General features: G+C 37.4%; 2 protein-coding genes across 2 annotated transcripts in view; both read left to right on the plus strand.

Moving 5' to 3' along the window:
• The window catches only part of LOC141436110 (uncharacterized), a 114617-nt gene that overhangs the window by 12576 nt on the left and 81325 nt on the right, over positions 1-20716 (plus strand). Inside the window, exon 2 of the mRNA XM_074098966.1 lies at positions 3550-3639. Coding sequence (XP_073955067.1) covers positions 3565-3639 — 75 coding nt within the window. The 5' untranslated portion in view covers positions 3550-3564. The remainder of the gene's footprint in view (positions 1-3549; positions 3640-20716) is intronic.
• LOC141436255 (uncharacterized) lies at positions 9007-10915 on the plus strand. The gene is made up of 2 exons (XM_074099158.1): positions 9007-9848; positions 9932-10915. Exons 1-2 carry the CDS (start codon positions 9429-9431, stop codon positions 10709-10711), a joined length of 1200 nt encoding a protein of 399 aa, XP_073955259.1. The 5' UTR covers positions 9007-9428; the 3' UTR covers positions 10712-10915.

The following is a 20716-nucleotide window of genomic DNA, read 5'->3' on the forward strand; positions in this document are numbered from 1 at the left end:
GCTATTAATTGCCCATTTATCCTTTGATGGGCTTATTACCTCGATTATACTAGGTAAGAGTATATTAAGTATAATTTGTTACTAACATATTTTATAGATCTTGTTAACTGACAACATTTTTTTTATTAATTTAAAATACCGAAACCGCCATTTGGATGCTACCATTCGATACGTCACATCTCTAAAATTGTGAATCCAACCGTTGAGCTGGTTGATCCTACCTACGGCCAGGGTAATTTATCAACTGACAAATTAGGGCCACCGTTCAAGGTCAGTAAATGTCATCAAAGCCTGACTGATATGGATTCGTGTGGGAGGCTGTTTGTTTAAATAGTGACGGTTTCTCTCCGCTCTTAACTGCACAGGAGGTAACTATATTAGCCGATCAGCTTTCTAAATCACGTTTAAATAATACTCGAATAGCAGAGATTCGTAGCTACCAAGTCCTAAAACTTATGACCGCCGAAAATTATTTTTTAATTTTCCTGTTTTCTATTTTATTCTGGCCAAAGGCCGATGATTAAATAAATAAATAAATATCATGGGACGATTCACACCAATTGACCTAGTCCCAAAGAAAGCTTAGGAAAGCTTGTATTATGGGTACTATAAGCAACGGATAAATATAATTATATATATATATATATATATATATATATATATATATATATATACTTAAATACATATTAAACACCCAAGACACGAGAACAAAAATTCGTATTTTTCATACAAATATCTGCCCCGACACGGGAATCGAACCCGGGACCTCAAGCTTCGTAGTCAGGTTTTCTAACAACTAGGCCATCTGGTCGTCAAAAGATTAGGTTTATATTTTTAGGGTTCCGTACCCAAAGGGTGCCAACGGGACCCTATTACTGAGACTCCACTGTCTGTCTGTCCGTCTGTCTGTCATAGGGCTCTATCTCTTAAGCCGTAAAAGCTAGACACTTGAAATTTTCACAGATTATGTACTAACTTTTGTGGCCGTTATAACTACAAATACTAAAAATAAAATAAAGTTACAAATTAAAGAGGAACGTCATACAAGAAATGTTTGAATGATTTTTTTTCAGCGTTTTTGGTTGCTACGCGTTGTTAGCCGTTGCTAGGCAGCCAAGGTTGTCACCTAATAGCAACGGCCCTATGATGTTTGAATGTTTACCTTTAAGTTAGCGATTTTAACAATAAAATGTGATTATTAGGGCCTTCACTAACTGCCCTTAAAGTTTGAGGTAGTATAAAAAATACACGCTGTATTTATTTGCAGTGTAATTAATGTATATTATGTTTGCTAGGATGGCATCTTTCAACTCAAATTTGAAGTGGATGTTGGCAACCGATTGCACAATGCAATATTATTATGACATGGAGTTGATCCGATGATAAAGTTAGCGGGTAACCATAGCAACTTTAAGATAAACGACACGACCGCATCGAGTTTGGACTCGTTTGATTTGTCTTGACAAGTACTTTGGTAACCAGGGGCATGAAGTACAGTCAGCAAAAAAAAAATATTAGAAGAATTTTAAGAAAAACTTTTACTGAACTGTTTACGGAACCCTTCATGTACGAGACAATTTTTTTTTATGACCGTAATCGGGATAGTTAAGGATTTAATATTAAATACTTACCGAAATTGTAAATAAATGTTAAAACAAATAGGTATTGTAAGAGAACATACCACACAAAAAAAAATATCAACATTTTACTTTGATTACAGTATACTTTGCTTTACACTTTGTAATATGCAAGCGGTTTCAACTGGCAGCATACTTATGAATAAGCTTAGCAATTCCATATGGCACGATATGCTTAGAAATTAACTTGTTGACCCCAATATACGAATATAAATATAAACAACTAGCTGTTATTTTATATAAAATTCAGCCATTCTCATTCATCAGTGCATCTGTCTTTTTGACTTCTTTCCCGAACAAGTGACACTGTAATTAGACTTGATTGCATTGATCAATGAGAATAGTTGCCATTCTTTTTCCAGCTCTGTGCATTTTGTCTAATTACCGTGACGCTTTTGCCGGACAAAATGGGCGGAGAATAGTCGTTTTTTTTTATGTTGCCACGAATTTTTGATCAATTGTTTCTTATGGTCCGGATTCTTAGCCCACAAAACCGTTTTTATATTATTATTCGAGATATTCAAATTGCGGTAACGTTTTCAACAATAAAACTAGATAAACACGATTATTTTATTAAGGATTGCGGATGTACTGTATAATTTTTGCGGCCGTAGGCGCGAGGTCGTTTGTTCACCTTTTCGTACAATATAGATACAGAATGGTTTGCTCATTATTATAATAGAAAATTATTATCTCTGTTGATATTTGACTCCAATCGAGCTTGTTATATTCTATTGTTCTAACATGATTCAAATGACAGATGCCAAACTGACGGAACTAGAGTCCCTCCTAATATTACGCAAACTATCGATACTTTGCATGTACCTAGTGCTAAAAGGGGAAATAGCATTATTTGTTGGTTTAATTAAACGTTACGCTATCGAACTGAAAGTCTTATTTGAATTTTAAAATGTAATTTAATCAACACTTGGAGTATCACTTTCCGACTCTGACGAACAATCTTGCAAATCAATAATAAGATCGTTTATTTTACCGCTTTTATTTTTACCGATAACCCTCACCTCTAGCAATTGCGGCCTATTGAAACAACATTGTAAGGGCGTTCATTAAAGAAAGTAAGTTAATATAACACAGTGTCTACGCAGTAACTTACCAATTTGTTAGCAAATTTGAGTTAAAATATTCGAACAATCAGCAGTTTTAATGTGATTTCATTTTTTCAAGCATTATATCTCTGTTGGAAAAAATAAAAAAATAGTTACTTACCACCTCACAAAGTTACATAATCATCATGTGTCATTTGAATCATCTTAGAACAAATAGAGTATAAATAAATAAATATAAATTTATATAAATATCACGGAACAATTCACACCAATTGACCTAGTCCCAAAGTAAGCTTAGCAAAGCTTGTGTTGTGGGTACTAAGCAACGGATAAATATAATTATATAGACAGATAAATACTTAAATAAAAAAATAAATAAATAAAAAGACATTTATTGCCACATTAAAAGAAAAATACAATGAACATAACAAAAGACAAAAATAAAAACAACATACACGTTACAAATATGTGGCAATAAATACATATTAAACACCCAAGACCCAGGAACAAACATTCGTATTTAAAGTTGGCTTTAGTCATTGAGTTGTATAAGCTTAGTTCTATTAATGAGAGTCTCTGGGCAGGCGATATATCGCTAGATGGCGTTAATACCGATAGGTCCGTTTGACATTACAGTCTTGCTTGTCATTGGCTCATTTAGTTATATAACCACAAATAATCTGTCACAGAAACTCTCATTGCGAAGACAAGTTTTTGAATACGCAAGAAAACTCAACTTATGTTATCGCGGGTGTCCATGGGCGGTGGTGATTGCTTTCCATCAGGTGACCCGCCTGCTTGTTTCCTCTTATCATATAAAATAAATAACAATGTGTTCGTTGCAGCATGGTCGGAGCGTGATGGTGCAACCGAGCCGCTCCCCCGAGCCGCCGCAGCCGCCGCCCATCCAGCCCTGCAGCGGCTTCCTCGGCAACGTACGTACAATCAATAAATCAGCCAATTACAAATTAGACGCGCGTCAAACGGAACTCTCGAGACTAACGCCATCTAGCGATATTTCGCCTGTCAAAACCCTCAAACTATAGCGAACGAGGGTTTCTGCGACAGGCTAGTTGGCGCTGGTATCGTGCGTGAGGTGCATTTGACAGTTTTGCCATTTGTATCGCAAAATGATTGGCTAAATATATTTATTTTTCATCACACAACCTCGTAAAAAGTGTCGTAACATGCAGGCTACCTTGGTTGCAACCTCCCAAATAAAACCCTCGACCTTAATGTGCTTGTCATGAAGCCGTGGTCGGTAAACGAGTCATTGCGCGTACAAATTTTCATGTCATGAAACCCGAGGTCGGTAAATGAGTCATTGCGCGTACTGATGGCGCTGCGCACTCTGCTGCAGGACACACGCACACGCACGTTGCAGCGCATGGTGCGGGAGGCGGAGGACAGCGCTGCCAAGAGCGCAGCCTAAGGTATCGCCAATATTTGGAACAATTTATTTTTTCTTTTAGAAATAAAAAATACTCGCAAACTGTGATGGCGGCCATTGTATGTCGCACGGGCGGTACTAGGATTACGAACATCGACTCATTAAAGCCCTCAGTCTTCGACTTCGGGCTTCTAATAGACTCTCGTTCGTAATTCCTTATTTAGCCGCCCTTAAGACACTTCTAGGATGCCTAATTTCAAGAATAACTGTGTAAGAGAGTCTAACGGACCTCTCGATGCTAACGCCATCTAGCGATATTTTGCCTGACAATAAACCTTCATTGAATAGATACAAATATGAAAACGTGTTCTAAGGAATATTGCACGTCCTTGGTCCACGTGATAAGTATTTTTTACATAACATTTTTACTCCTAGCCAGAAGGGTAAAGGAACTGGACCACGCAGCCACGTCTGTTTTCATCATTCATTATTATTATGTTATATACAGTCGGTGCCCTAACATAAGTGTCCACTTTTCTATGCAACTAGTATGAAAAAAAATGGATAGGTACATAAGTTAGGGAACCGACCGTACTTTGTAATTGTGTTAAAAGATTTAAAAGATAAACATTAGGTCAGTATCACTAATTGTGTCTATGTTATATGTGCTGTAGGTATAAGACTAGAAATAAGGCTATACACATGCCTGTCTGTAGCTCGCACATTTTCCTAATCGCTGGCGCGAAGCGTGCAAGCTAACTTGCATGAAAATGTACCTAAGAGCTATAGGCATGTGTATTCCCGGCCCGGGCCTTACAATAGTCCCAACAAGAAAGGCCCTATACCACGAAGTGCAAAACTCGAACTGCTGCCACTTATGTCATTTAATGCGCGAGTGAAAGAGACGGTGCGATACGAACTTCGATTTGCGAGTTTCGTAGCCCCTCTGTTTATTCCTACGCCTCTTTGTCGTCGAATGATTATGTTGGTTTATTTATTTTAATATCCAAAAATTAAGTACTCAATGTGCTAGTATTTAATGTTTGATTATACGCCATATTATTTTTAGATCTGTCCACACTGTGATAGGTGTCAGTTGTTGTTGGCTTCCTAGTGTCGATATAAAAATGGAATAAAATATTATTTCAATATTTAATTGTAGATACTGTATTTTACTTGGCTCCCAAACCAATTTCCAATAGATTTCGCTTATTCATACAGAAAAACAAAATTAATATGTTCGACAAAATTGTTTATTTATGAACTATAAAATATGGACTACTGCGGACATACCTATTTAAAATAAAAGCGAACATTTGCTTCAGAGCGACGCTTTGAACAATAAATAATTATAATATCACATTATTAATCAGAAAATATCCTAATCGCCAGATCTTTAAGCTACCTACCACTCAAAACCACAGATCCATTATGAGCTCATAAATTGTTTACACATTTCTTATAATGCCATATGAATATAAACGACCTCTTATATCTAAAATCGATGAACAGAGCAATTATATATTTATGTATTTTAGTCACATAAAAAGTGAAATATGCGTGTCGCATGGAGACCGTCGAAACCGATCGACTTACTTGTGACTGTAATCTATGTTGCTGGTAACTATCCCACATTTAAAGACTTTATTATAATGTTGAGTATTTGAAGATTTTGTCTGTTAATATGTAAAATATGTACTCGGGTCATTTACGCATTAATAGCGAAGATTGCGCCCGACATTTCAAACTATCCGTATTTTTGTTTTGAAGTTTTTTTTGTAATAATTATATTTAATTTTGTGTGTGTCGTGTGTGTGTGTTTCTTATTCATTCAAATGTTATTTAAAGTAGGTCTTTATGTATGTAGGTACCGAATCGATATAAAGTCTCAAAAATAAATAAATAATAAATATCATGGGACACTCCACACCAATTGACCTATAGATTTACAATAACATGAAAAGTGCTGACTGACAGAAGCCCTATGTTCTGGAGACCGATTTGTATCACTTAAAAGTACCGTTCGAAAATTGTTTTCATTTTGAAATACGAGTAGGTACGACCACCACCAGTAATAGAAAATTACAGCACTAAGTCAACTATTTGACCATTTTTTTGAGTTGAATTTTAGTACCTATGTAAAATTTTGTACTTAGACCCTGAAATTATTTTGTACCTATGTAGATAAATAAATAGATTTTGTGCCCTGCATTTTTTTTAATTTAAATAGTACCCGCCGTCTATTGATGGTGCTCGTCCGCTATTTCACGAAATGTCTAAAATTGTAAACTATGGTTTCACGGCGAATCTTGATCATTCCGTGGGTGGTGTGTTTTCCGGCACGTTCCGTTTTGCACACCAGTTTAGTGGCCATTAAGATACAAGATTGAATTACATACAGATATCCGTTGTACCTACGCAAATCATTAGAAATTAGTGTGAGTCGTTATATTCGTATTCTATGTAGTATGAGGTACCTAGTATCAACACAATAGGAAAGCAAGGATCTTTTTTTTAATAACATGATAAAAAACTAGAAAATAAAACAAATGATGTAAAATTACCAAAGACTTTGCTTAGGAGCAAGGCTCTAAAACACTGGATATTCATAGATATAAAAATTGTACGAAGCCCTATTAGTATAGCAAAAGTAGAGTGGATCCAAATGATCTGCACTCCCTCTTATTAGCTTCTTCTTATTCTGCATTTTGTTTCTAATTTTTATACTGATTTGTGGGGTGTAATAAAGAATATTTGTATAGTATTTTAAGGAATATCATGTTAACCAAAGATAGATGCTGTCTTTAATAAATGAATTTGAAATTTTACCTTGGCAGTAGAGTCGTGTCATTTTTAAGGGGGTTGCTCTTCCATACAAACCTACGGACAACACGCATAGCTTCCACGGACATGTTTTCTTAGAGGATTTTTTGAGAATAGTAAATTATGGATATGCTCTTCAAGCAAAATCCAAAAAAAGTAACTTTATTGCATGAAAAGTGCAGCGTGATGCAGTAAATTTTGATGCATTTTACCATTGTATGAGTACAACTGACAGTGTTCGCAGCGAAACGGCTCACTCCTTCTGTTGACTTTACAAATGCCGCCGCAATTAGTAATTGCCGATAAGAATCGATGAAACCATATTTAGTAGTATTTTACAGCAACTTTGTTGCATCTACAATATGATTCTCTATGCGTTCCCAATTCTCGCCAAAATGGAAGGATATACATAAATAAACCGCACAAGCTGCAATTGGGTTCCATCGATCATTTCATAAGTAAATATCGGGTTCTCTAATTTTTCGCCGAAAATATTTTTCCCTGTTCTCTGCCTTTTCCCAACTCTTTTTCTTTTGCCAACTCAGGCTTTTCTCTTAAACAACATTTTTTCCGGAACTTTCATATTACAAACCTAACGTAACCTACTGTGTTCTAAAAAAGCATAAGAAAATAAACTGAGAAAAATTTATGGTTTCGAAGAAAATTGAGAGTTGGGAAAAGAAATAGTTGGCAAATGAAACCATTGACAAACAATAATTCTGCGAAAAGGCAGAATCCGATTTTTCCCAAATTATTAATTTCCCAACTGTTTCATAATAGCCGAACGTTTTTTTTTAACTGTACTTATGTCATTTATTAATAGGGCCCGGAATTTCGCGTGCGGCTAGTGACAGTTTGTAGGGAGAGAGCACCGCTTTTTATGGATGTTATCGATAGATTGATAGTCTTTTTAAATTTATGTTGTAACTTTAATACCTACTATGTAAATATATTTTTGCTCAGAATATTATTATAAAATACTCTATATTGGCTATGGTAAGAACTGAAGGAATACAAAATAATATTTTTTATCTTTTATTTTATCGAAGGATAAGCAAACAAGCTACCTAACATTAAGTGGTCTCAGAATGATCTTTTCTCAAGTTAAAAAATATAAAGGTATTCGTAGTTAAAGTTGTTTCAATAAAGCAATTTAAATGAATTAAACTTTTTTATCATTGGCCGCTGAAAAATGTATGCATCGTCGGAAAATTTGAGGTTTTATTTAATAAAAAAATAAATAAAAAAACTATTGATTTATCGATAACATCGATACAAAGCGGTGCTCTCTCCCTACAATCTGTCAATAGCCGCACGCAAAATTCCGGACCCTATTTATTAAAGTAACGTAACCTAACCTTTAGGGTTCTACAGGTCAGGTAATCCTGAATTATATCCAGCATAGTTTAGTTTCAAAAAAAAATGTTTGTCCATTTTCCACAGTTGGGAAAATGAACAGTTTGTGAGAAATATTTTCGACAACAAGCCAGGATCCCCAAATGTCGCCACGCGACTCGGTAATGCAACACAACTTGCACGGTAGGTTTTCTGTGCAACTCTGTTGCATCGCACTTATCTGGATCCTCGCCGAAATAAATAGAAGTGACGGCTCGTAATTCTGCGCCACAATTTGCCGCCATAGCGACTCCGGCGCAGCTGAAGCGAGCCACAGAATACTAGTGCCCACAGAGCACTACTTATACCTTGTTGGTAAATTGTTGTTTTTTTATCATCCCGCTAATATTACAAATGCAGAAGTTTATAAATCTGTTTGTTTGTTACCTCATCACGTCTAAAACGCTGTACCGATTCGAAACTATCTAGTTTGAGGCCCGGGGAAGGACAAAGGATAGTTTTTATCCCGGGAAGTTGCATTGTTCCTACGAGATAGCGATAAACGAAATCTACGCAGACGGAGTCGCGGATAACAGGACCGTGTTGAAATATAATAAAAAACCGCTCAAGAGCATGTTGGACACGTCAAGGATAGGGTTCCGTTACGAAAAAATCCTTGCATACCTTATTTATACATGTTGCTATTTTGCTATCTGTCAATATATTTTTCAAGTAGGTAGGTATATTTTTCTCAAAAATGTCCGTAAAAGTTGTCATTATTCTTTACTTATCAGAAGGTAAAGTGCATAGTTTATGGTCAGCGAAAAATTAAAAAGTTAAAACACATTGCAGGCTCGCTAGCTCGACAATAATGTCGCATACAAATTCCATTATTGTCGAGTCGCAAACTTTTTAAAAAGTTAAAATGGCCATGGTAATGAGTTGTCACAAGTCGTATACAGCCAACTTAAATGGCCGGTGTCAATTATTTGATGGAACCCCGGACTTTTTTTGTTGTGTCTTAAACAGCTTGTGGTGTTTTCGGTTGAAAAATACACCTCAATTTTTTTTTTCTATGAAAAAAGGCGGGAAACAATTAAAAAAAAAAATATTTTCAAGTAAAGGTGAACTGAACTGTGTATAAAATATATCGTTACATAATATAAATTCAAGAAAATGAGTTCAAGTTCAAGCGATGTTGAATGTACACCACCAGAGTTACAAGAGGCAGCTAATGTGGCAATAAATAATTTGTTTCCGGCAAAATCCAAAGAAAAGTATTTAAAAGCATACGAAAACTTCATGAAGTGGCGAAATGAAAAGAAAGTTAATACATTTTCAGAAAATATATTTTTGGCATATTTCAGTGAATTAGCCAAAAGTAAAATGCCATCATCATTGTGGGCAATATATTCTATGGTAAAATTTACAGTCAATGTAAAACATAACGTCAACATCAAAAATTTCTCAAACTTGACTGCTTTCCTGAAAAGACAATCGGATGGATTTAAGAGTAAAAAATCCAACGTGTTAACTTCAGAAAATATTACACAGTTTTTAAATGAAGCCCCGGACGACCGATACTTAGCTACAAAGGTAAACGTCATTTTCATTAGTAAGGTACTCATATGCTCCCTTTTAGAAGCTATTTTACGAGTATTTTGTATTTTCTGTTGCAGATTGCTCTTATTTTAGGTGTGAACGGTGCTTGCCGTAGTACAGAACTGTACAATCTAACAAAAAATGACGTAACATATCACGACGACGTCATTTTGGTAAAATTGAGAGATACAAAGACCAAAATTGATAGGATGTTTGTCATTAAGAACGAATACATCTCAATCATGGAGAAGTACCGAGCGTTACGGCCGGCTTCGGCGACATCAGACAAGTTCTTTTTGCAGTTTAGAAATGGAAAATGCTTCAATCAGGTTATTGGCAGACATAAAATATCTACGTTTCCCAAAGAAGTCGCCATATTCTTAAATTTGGCCAATACGGAAATGTACACTGGGCACTGCTTCCGACGAACGTCCGCAACCTTATTAGCCGATGCTGGGGCGAATTTATTGACTATGAAACGCCATGGAGGCTGGAAATCTGAAAAAGTAGTAGAAGGATATATCGCGGAGTCCGTAACCAACAAGTCACATATTAACGACGCAATAAACAAGCGTATTAATTACAGCACGAATGTCGATCAACCTTCCACCTCCCGGCAAGAAAGCAATCCACAAGCTTCTTATTCTTTAAGTTCGGAACAACCAGCCGCTGCATGGAACAAACCACAGACATCCACATTCAGCCCCACCTCCGTATCAAGTCAACCTGCCAATTCACCGTCGATAACCAATACACAGCACGAAATCCAGCAAACTAATATTAACCTTCCTGGGCAGTCAATAACTTTAACTTTTCAAAACTGCACAAATAATAATATGACATTTAATTTTAAATGATTTGCAATACTTTGTACCTACCTATTTAATAAAAGTTTATTCTGATGTAGTTTTTTCCTTCACCATTTTTGAGAAAAGCTATATATTAGTCTTGGCCGGAATAGCAATTACTGGCTTCGTATTAGTTAAACGGACTCGCAAGCTCGTCCGTTTAATACTCATACTCAGCCAGCAATTGCCTACTTCCCGGCCACGACAATAATCTACTATTATAAGTTAGCCTGCTATTTACTCAACCTTTTGAGCGCCACGGCCGGCAAAACGCGACAGCTGAAAATCGTGCCATAGGCACCATGTCTGCTTTACGTGGCGCCTATGGAGCGATTTTCCGATTTTTTTTATTGTCGTCTGTGGCCGACCGTGCCGTTCAAAAGGTTAAACTACTAAAACAAATTAAAAAACCCTATCCAACGATACCCTACACTATACAAGTAAAGCTAAATGAGATAAAACAAAGAACAAACCCCTCCCCCCACCATCCATCCCATTTTATTTCTACATTTTAAGTATTTTACTACTTGGTCGGCATATTTGCTACATATACCTAACCGTACAAAATTAAAGTTTCTACTCTAATGGCATTTCAAGTGCACTTTCTGTTATACCTATTCCGCGCACCACCGTCGCAGACGCAGCTAGTTCGCAGCGTATAATCTGATTCTATAACGATTTGCTAAACTCCGGCGCAGCGATCAGTGCCCGCAATTTATGCGAAGAGCCTGTCGAGTATACTATAATATTAAGCATGCTGTAATGCTATTACTATTCCTATCACATGACATTTGTACAGGGGGGTCATTTCGATGGATCATATATCATACTTGTTGGGTAACTCTGAAATGGTCATTATTCAAGCGTTTATTTTATTTATCTACGAGGGCACATTTTTGTCGACATTTAGAATATTACTGCGCATTCGTAACTAGATGTGGCCACGATTGAGGCGGTTCATGAACGCTCATATAGGTACCTAATGACCCGAAACTATAAGACAGAAAGATCTGTTCTAAGGAACCATCTCATTGATTTTTTGTGCCAAAAAAATTTAATTTATAGAAAGTTTTTAGTTAGTTTGTTCTACTTATAGTAAGTAATAATTATAAATTAGTTGTTACATTAATTTTTTATTTTTACACACTTTTTGTACATTCGTTTTTGAGATAATAAATTCAAAAGTTTTCAATGCAATTTTTGATGCATTTTTTTAGGGTGAAGTCAGACAGGCGTAAGTAGTTTTTAGAGTTGTGTTTCACGGATCGGTCGCGTGATTTCTGCTGCATTCGGTTTTAGACAAAAGTCCAATTTGTGCCACACGGCGACTTAAATGAGATGATTTATTGAATCAGGCGTTACTTTGCGGAGGTCCATATCAATGAACTAAAATAATTTCCTTGCTCACCCGCGACCTTACGATAGCTAAGCTTATGCAAAATATGCGTGTTCATGCAGTTCCTCCACCTCCACACTGTAAGAACACACACAAATCACACAAACCCATCTATCACCACCACCACACTACACTGACGCGTTTCGAACTCAACCAGAGCTCATCTTCAGAGTGACACAACCGTACACCATGCTACCAGTTGTTAGACTAACGAACCACAACCACCGTTTTAACTTGTTACTGTACGTATGTGGGTACTTGGGGAGTTACAGTGACAAGTTAAAACGGTGGTTGTGGTTCGTTAGTCTAACAACTGGTAGCATGGTGTACGGTTGTGTCACTCTGAAGATGAGCTCTGGTTGAGTTCGAAACGCGTCAGTGTAGTGTGGTGGTGGTGATAGATGGGTTTGTGTGATTTGTGTGTGTTCTTACAGTGTGGAGGTGGAGGAACTGCATGAACACGCATATTTTGAATAAGCTTAGCTATCGTAAGGTCGCGGGTGAGCAAGGAAATTATTTTAGTTCATTAAATGAGATGTACACAAATAAATATTAGGACTTTTGTATGAAACAAAAATGTACCTTTAAGTTATAGGAGACGAGATGTCGGTAGCCCTCCAACAAGATGAAGCAACGACCTGGTTAAGATCGCGGGATCGCGGCGGATGCGGAAAGAACAAGACCGGTCTGAGTGGAGAGCCTTGGGAGAGGCCTATGTCCAGCAGTGAACGCCTTTCGGCTGACATGATGATGATGATTTATCAATGAATGGTATAACAGGCCCTAAGTGTCCCAAATAGATTCCTGGCTGACCTAAAGTTACCCCGTTCATAGCAATAACGATAGCGATACCGTTTTCACAATAGGGCGTATAAAGCTGCGCTTGCGCATAAATTCGCGTAAGCTCTTATTAAGGAAGCGCGGATCTCGACTCGAGGGCACAGGCTGACATGCTCTGAGGGGCAATCTTGCCGTACCGGAGACTAACGTTTTGCATCAGGTATAATATACCTAGCTTAGGGAAGCTATACCAATAGGGATATATATTGGTCAGTCTACTCGTAGGATCTGTGCCCAACCAATCAATGTAACATTGAACATGAAACTGCCGTGAGACTCATCCATGTTAAATGATATTATACCGGATAACTCACGTCTTAAATCGAGTTTAGCTCGACATGCTTGGGGCTAAAGAGGCAGCAGCTGCCAAGTCGCGTTGCTCCGAGAGGAAGGGCTACGAATTATCCCAAAATATGTCAAGCTAAACTCAATTTAAGACGTGAGTTATGCGGTACAATATCATTCAATTACAGAACAGTTATTTACCGCATCACTTTGACGTATTTAGACGTTATAGCTGGCTCTCATGGCAAGGAAAAATTGGCCGTGGGCAGTACACATTACAAGAATGGATGAGAGTCACTGGACAAGATGAGTCCTTGAATGGAGACTCAGAGCGGGTAAAAACTCTTTGAAAATTGCGTTACATGATACTTGATTGAACGGCTCCCAAGCAAAGTTTCATAGGTTTGGACGTCGTAAACCTCCACCTTTAAATTTAATAAATAAATAAAAAGTTAATCTCATTAACACGTTGTATGTACGGCTATAGGCCTCCAAATATAACGTTTAATTGAAAGTAGTGTCCATCAATGTGTTAATACTGGTACGATATAAGTAGCAGCCTTAACAAACTGAATCCGGGAGGATTGGTCCTGCTCACGTCTTTCGAATCAACCTGTATTGGTACAATACTAGTGTTGTATTGACAAGAACAATCACCCTTTGTTACCGAGTCGCGTAGTGCCTCAAATTGTTTGAGTCAATGTCGACAGGACTTCCTCAAAGACTATGCTTCAAACTTTAAAACGAGTCCTTTATTTAACACCTATACTAAAACGTAAAACATGAGGTTCTCAAAAATGCAGTTGAGATAGACTCAAAACAGAATTACTGGCCGTAGTAATCAAAACGATACTAAAAACGCACCGCACTAAACTCGACGGGAGTGTTTCAAGCAAAGTTCGAATTACAAAAACTTTTCTTACTTTACTTAGTTACGTATTTATTTATTTTTGTTTGATATATTAGAATGCTGCTGAAGCTGTATTTGAAAAAAATATTTCCTTACAAACAAATACATATTTTTTTTATTCGACTGGATGGCAAACGAGCAAGTGGGTCTCCTGATGGTAAGAGATCACCACAGCCCATAAACATCTGCAACCCCAGGGGTATTGCAGATGCGTTGCCAACCTAGAGGCCTAAGATGGGATACCTCAAGTGCCAGTAATTTCACCGGCTGTCTTACTCTCCACGCCGAATTACAACAGTGCAAGTACTGTTGCTTCACGGCAGGATTAGCGAGCAAGATGGTGGTAGCAATCCGGGCGGACCTTGCACAAGGTCCTACCACCTGCAAAACAAAAAAAATTTTAGTGCCAAAAGGTCCTTTTGAGATCTATTTTTGCCCAGCAGTGGGACACTATATCAGGCTAGGTAAAAAAACCTTAGAATTGTCTATAGCCATTACTTTAGGGCATCAGTAACCCAAGAAAAAAAAAAAATATGGCCGACAATAGCGCCTGCGCGTCTTTTCTACTAAATCCTAGTTTTCCAAGTTTAGTTCGTCATATGAAGTATAATCATGGAACGTTAGCCACACTGTTGGCGGCATAAAATTCTTTGTACGAGCTACAAAGTTGCATAAACCTTGCACGTCAATTTAAGGTAGCCCTTTAGCCCTTTTATAGTCCGCCATTGTCCGCGGATTGGTTCGTATGAAAAGGTATTACTTTAGAAGACAATGCGGTTCAGCCACGCCTGACCTCCACACGAGATTATGCTTATTTGCCTTTTATTTTATAGAAAACGCCGATGCGGCGGAGCCTTTATATTATAATGATGTGTTGCCAGTGTTTTGAAGATTGCTGCCACGGCAACAATGCTATAAAATATCCGAATAATGTTAGAGTTTTGCGTCTGGCTTCTCAATAAGTAGTATATATCTCGTTATATTACGACTCTACCAAAGCTATATCAGTAGGTACTATTTTTATATGGTTTCCCAACTTGGCAAATACAACATCAATACTAATTTCCTAACACATCTATTTGTCTTAATGTCGATTGTCCTAATTGTTAATTATACTAAAACCATCGAATTTTCAGGAAATTTAAAAAGTAAACCTGACTTAACCCGTTCTATCTAAGTAACCAACGCATGAGGTGTTCTGAAATATTTTTAGTTTCAAGGGTTAGGACAAAATATTACATTAGGACTGTAGACGACGCATGTACAAAGTTTAAATAAAGAAGATTGTTTTTTTTGGAATCTTTTTGTATTTTTTATTTCAATTCCAAATTTTTACTTTTACGGTCATCCCGTAAAACCGAAATTGAAGCAGCGTCGCTGCTTAAGTGACTCAGTAAGAAACACAAGCTGAGATATAAGGTGCATAGGGAAATTCGTGTCGTACGTTGACCATCAGTGGTGTAGCGGTATAGCACGCGTACGGATTAAGGACCTGTTCGATTCCCAGTGACTTACATCTATAAGTTTGTATTTTCAATTTTTTAAATAAAGAGTTTGTATACCAACGCTGTCTAGCAATTGGCCACTAATAAAATTGGAAAGCAAGCAGCGCAGAAAGAAAACAAAAGAATATCGACACTCCTGTCACAGTCCTTGTCCGCGCTGCGTGTTTAATTTTGCATTATTATTAAAAAGCTGTTTTATTTTACTAATTTACACTCCAAAGATCAACATACAGTCTACAAGGACAAACAACGTTGCGATACGACGGGCTCCCGTCTTGTCGTTCTAATAACACGCGCTATTTCAGAAACCCGTCGCTTATTGTACGTAAAAATAACCCCGTAAAAGTACAGCTTACCCCAAACACGCTGAAGTCGCATAAATCACAAAGTTACGCTGATTTCTATGACCAATTATTCAACATTAAATGGAAACACGGGAAAGCGTTTTCGTTCCACTTAGTTAGAATGTGGAGCGAACAAGTGGTCATATTTCAAGACGGATGCGTGGGCGCCGCATTAATTTATAACTATTAAGTCGTTTCTGAATATTTAATGCTCTCTTTGTAGTTTGGACTGAATAGCAACTTCCATGTTTAAATTTTACTCGAACTTGTGTACTCTGTTAGCACTGCAAGCTAGATGTTGTTAAAGAGTTTTTAACCCCCCTTGCGCAATAAGAGGGGTATTATAAGCTTGACGCCAATGCCTGCCTGTCTGTCTGTCTGTGACATCGTGTTCTTCATCGCTTTTTTTAAACGTATTTCTCTTACTTAACTTTAATTTAATTAATAAATTTAAAATACAAACTGAAATATAGATGCACAGAAAAACCAGAAAAATAAGACCAGCACTGGGAATCGAACCCAGGTCCTCGGCATTCCGTGCCACGTGCTATACCGCTACACCACTGCTGGACCCGAGCCAATGCTGCAATGCTGGTGGAATGCCGAGGACCTGGGTTCGATTCCCAGTGCTGGTCTTATTTTTCTGTGCATCTATATTTCAGTTTGTATTTTCAATTTAGGTTTTACGGGTGACCGTAAAAGTAAAAATTTAGAATTGAAATAAAAAATACAAAAAGATTCCAAAAACCAATCTTAATTAATAAACTAAAATTCAGACTTTGTTAACTTTCTAAAAAAATTATAATTGCCAGCAATGTACAGCAAAGTAAATTGACAAGTAATAATCAAAGTATCTGTCGGCTGTGATTTACTTACTTGTCAATTTACATTGCTGTACATTGCTGGCAATTATAATTGTCTTAGAAAGTTAATAAAGCTTGAATTTTAGTTTATTAATTAAATTAATGTCATGGTTAAGTTACAGAAAACGTTACTTTAACCTCCCTTTTTTATTTTTTTATTCGACTGGATGGCAAACGAGCCAGTGGGTCTCCTCATGGTAAGAGATCACCACTGCCCATAAACATCTGCAACACCAGAGGTATTGCAGATGCGTTGCCAACCTAGAGGCCTAAGATGGGATACCTCAAGTGCCAGTAATTTCACCGGCTGTCTTACTCTCCAGTGCAAGCACTGCTGCTTCACGGCAGGATTAGCGAGCAAGATGGTGGTAGCGATCCAGGCGGACCTGTACATATAAATATATCGACTGATGTGTTTTCACAAATCTGCCTCCAGTTTGTTTTGTCTCCTAAAGTTAAGTATACTACCTAGACTAGAAAGTTAATCGCTATCAATATGTTTTCGGAAATTCGAGATTTTACAACGGTTATTAGAAAGTATAATGCGTTCGTTTAAGACCTTTGCAGCTAAATAGGCATGGAGTTGTCTGATGTCACTGAAATAGAAAGCAGATCATTAGAAGCCACAAAGCATGAATAGATGGGAGCTTAAACGACATTTTGTCTAAGAGTTTTCAGTGGATTAAAAAAAAACCGCGAAAAATGTCATGTCACTAATCCTAGTGGTTGAAATTTTAAATTTTTACCCCGATTATATGATAATGTCGGGATAGAAAACCTATTTTATTTCAGCTATGTCTACATACCAAATTTTAACCAAATCCGTCCAACCGTTTTCGCTTCAAGATGCACACAGATGAAGGATGCACATACAAACTTTCGCTTCTTATAAAGCATAAATTCCGAACGACGGCACCAAATTTGGATAGTTTTTTTTGTGTTCGTTATTATCACGACAAGATTTCTGTTAAACAAAATGAAAATAAAACTGAAACTGGGGTGAAACCACGGGCAACAGCTAGCTTATAACATTAGTTGGATTTTCTAATTGGACTTCCCGTGTTCATCTAACAGTGTCGACCGCACGTGGACGTGGCCATCTGATGCGCCAGATCGCTCATTAAGCGCCGGTAAGGCTCGGGGGGTCTATGCAAAGCGCCAATTAGAGTCCACCTGCGCAGTGCGCCGGCGCTCATCTATCAACGTCAGGGCTAGGGTTGTCAGTCGTTTAAATTATTTTTCAAGTAGGCCAAGTCTACCCTTGCTGTACTGTTATAAACGTACCCATTGCAGTCTGGTAGGTTATAAATAACTACGGTTGTAACTTGTGTGTCAGTCAGTCACGTTACTCTTTAACAGGTATAAGATACTCTTGGTCAAGGTTATGCTGAGACTATTCTAAACCAAAGCCCAAAGAAAAGCCCAAAGATGGCTAGGTTATATTGGTCTGCAGGGCTACTACGAAACCCGAAACTCGAAGTTCGTGTCGTGCGGTCCCTCTGACACTTATATTATTTAATACGAGAGCGAGAGGGACGGTACGATACGAACTTCGAGTTTCGAGTTTCGGAGTAGGCCTTCTCTCTCGAAGTTCCAGTGCCTAGCTTCCAATACCATATTGTTCTGTGACTGCTAAGTTTCGTGTCAATTATTAAGAAGTGAGTGAAAATGAATTTTACTTATTGAACAAATATTATTTATTGAACACCAAAAATCGATACAGTGAAAGTAAAAACGAAAAATTAAACAAGATAGAAAATAGACAATCTTATTACTTAAAAGCGATCTCTTCCAGATAACGATTTACATAGTTACAGGTAAAGTCGTAAGCCGCAGGCGTATTAAAGACAGATCCAAAGTTCTAGTCTGGTACATTTTTTTTATATCCGTTCAAAAGAAGCTTGCCCGTTCCACTGGTGACCATAGAGCTGGCTCTTTCCTCGGTCAACGTATTGGCATTACCATACAACGAGGAAACGCAGCCAGCCTTACCCTGTGATATTTGTAAATATAGATTTTTAGGATTAGAGTAAGTTAGTTTTAGTTCTATTTTTATTAATTAATTAATTATTGTATTTATTATTTGTTTGTTTATAATTAAAAATCCCTACTATTTAAGTTATTGTTAAATACGCCAAAATAAGGTCAATATAAGCAAAAAAAAAAAAAAAAATCTGATGATAATAATGACGTCCTGTAGTCTCTTAGCGAGCAAATGCGCTTTCTCATTTGTCTTGATTGGCAACCCTATGAAAGACGTTCCGTTCCAAGCAGGCGTCAATCCGCGCTCGTCCTTGTCTCGTCAACTCGTCACTGATTCCAATACGTATCAACGGAACACTTTGCGTCAACGTGTCTTTTTTCTTTTAAATGCATTGTGCCAGCGATAATTCTTTTTTACTTTTAATCGCATTGTGCGTAAAGGTCACGGATTTATATAACTTTAATTGGCATTGAATTATCTTTGAAGTCGTTACGATCTTTGTAGAATAATTAGTGGAGATGTGAGTGGGTTTTATTATGATGACTATCACGTACATGAATCTTTTAATTATAGATGTGCTTATTTGAGGTCGTTTTTTTTTAAATTGGTATACGGATTGGTATTGGTGACGTTGCTTAATCAGCCAATCAGAAGATGGTATTGTCTCTCAATGATTCCACCTTTGAATGGAAACCCTTAAAAAAAATCTGGGAGTTAATAAAGCATTGCTACTTTTTAAAGCACCGAAGCGATTGGTTTATAATTGGATTGGTGAATAGCATTTGTATATTATGCAGCTTTATTTTGTTAGTTTTTTTACGGCATAGGGCGCTACGAGCACAGTGTTGCCAGATGCCAGAATACAAAAAGCGGGAGCTGCGCTTTCAAAACGCGGATTTTACAACTTTAGTGCTTCCCGTAAGTACGTTTCGGCGTTCGTTTTCGTTCGTTCGATGTTTTGAATTTGCCACCTTTTTCCACGAGTAAGTGGTAACATTTAAAAGTTGTTTGTGTATATTTAAAAAAAGCGGATCCGCGTTAGCTTAACGCGGATAGCGGGGCCAGTGGCAAATACGCGGGGTAAAAAGCGGAAAAGCGGGGTGTCTGGCAACACTGTACGAGTATCTCACCTAATGTCATGTAACGTTGTATTGCACCCGCAATGTTGAGGTTGTTCAGGTTCTTAGAGAAAAAAAAACTTAATTTGTCAACGAACTAAAACAATTACTTTGCTCACCTGCGACCTTAAGCTGCGACGTTTGTGCGACTTGACTTGTGTGTGTTCTAGCAGTGTGGAGGTGGAGGAACTGTATGACCACACATTTGTTACAAAGACTTAGCTATCATAAGGTCGCGGGTGAGCAAAGTAATTGTTTAAGTCCATCGATATGAACTTTCGCAAAGTAACACCTTATTCAATAAATTTGTTTATAGGTGGCTGTACTTTATGAACTTAAGCTGGTACAGTCGCCAGCACCAATATGGGTCAATCAACTTTTATTAGTCGTTATTATGTCCCGTAACGCGGGAGACAACAGTGATACACTTTCGTCACTGAATATCTTCAGACCTTTTCGCGACACACAGCTGAGTGGCGGCCATTTTGGCTGGTAGGAATAGGCATGGATGTGTATATTTCAGTGTTTCTGTATGTGTATCTATTTTATCAGACAATAAACCATTCTTATTCTTATTCTTACTTTCTTAGAAATATGTTTGCAATGTATACTATTAGCATGCTTGAGATGAATCACGAAGGAATTGCCTTAAAACTGTCACAACCCCCAACATAAAATCAAACTTTTAATAGCTAACGCAGGAGACGTTACTATATGGCAACAAATATTTGATAAACGCATATACAAACACAACAAAGCGTCATAAATA

This window comes from Choristoneura fumiferana, chromosome 16 (genome assembly GCF_025370935.1).
Source record: "Choristoneura fumiferana chromosome 16, NRCan_CFum_1, whole genome shotgun sequence".
NCBI classification, from domain to species: domain Eukaryota; kingdom Metazoa; phylum Arthropoda; class Insecta; order Lepidoptera; family Tortricidae; genus Choristoneura; species Choristoneura fumiferana.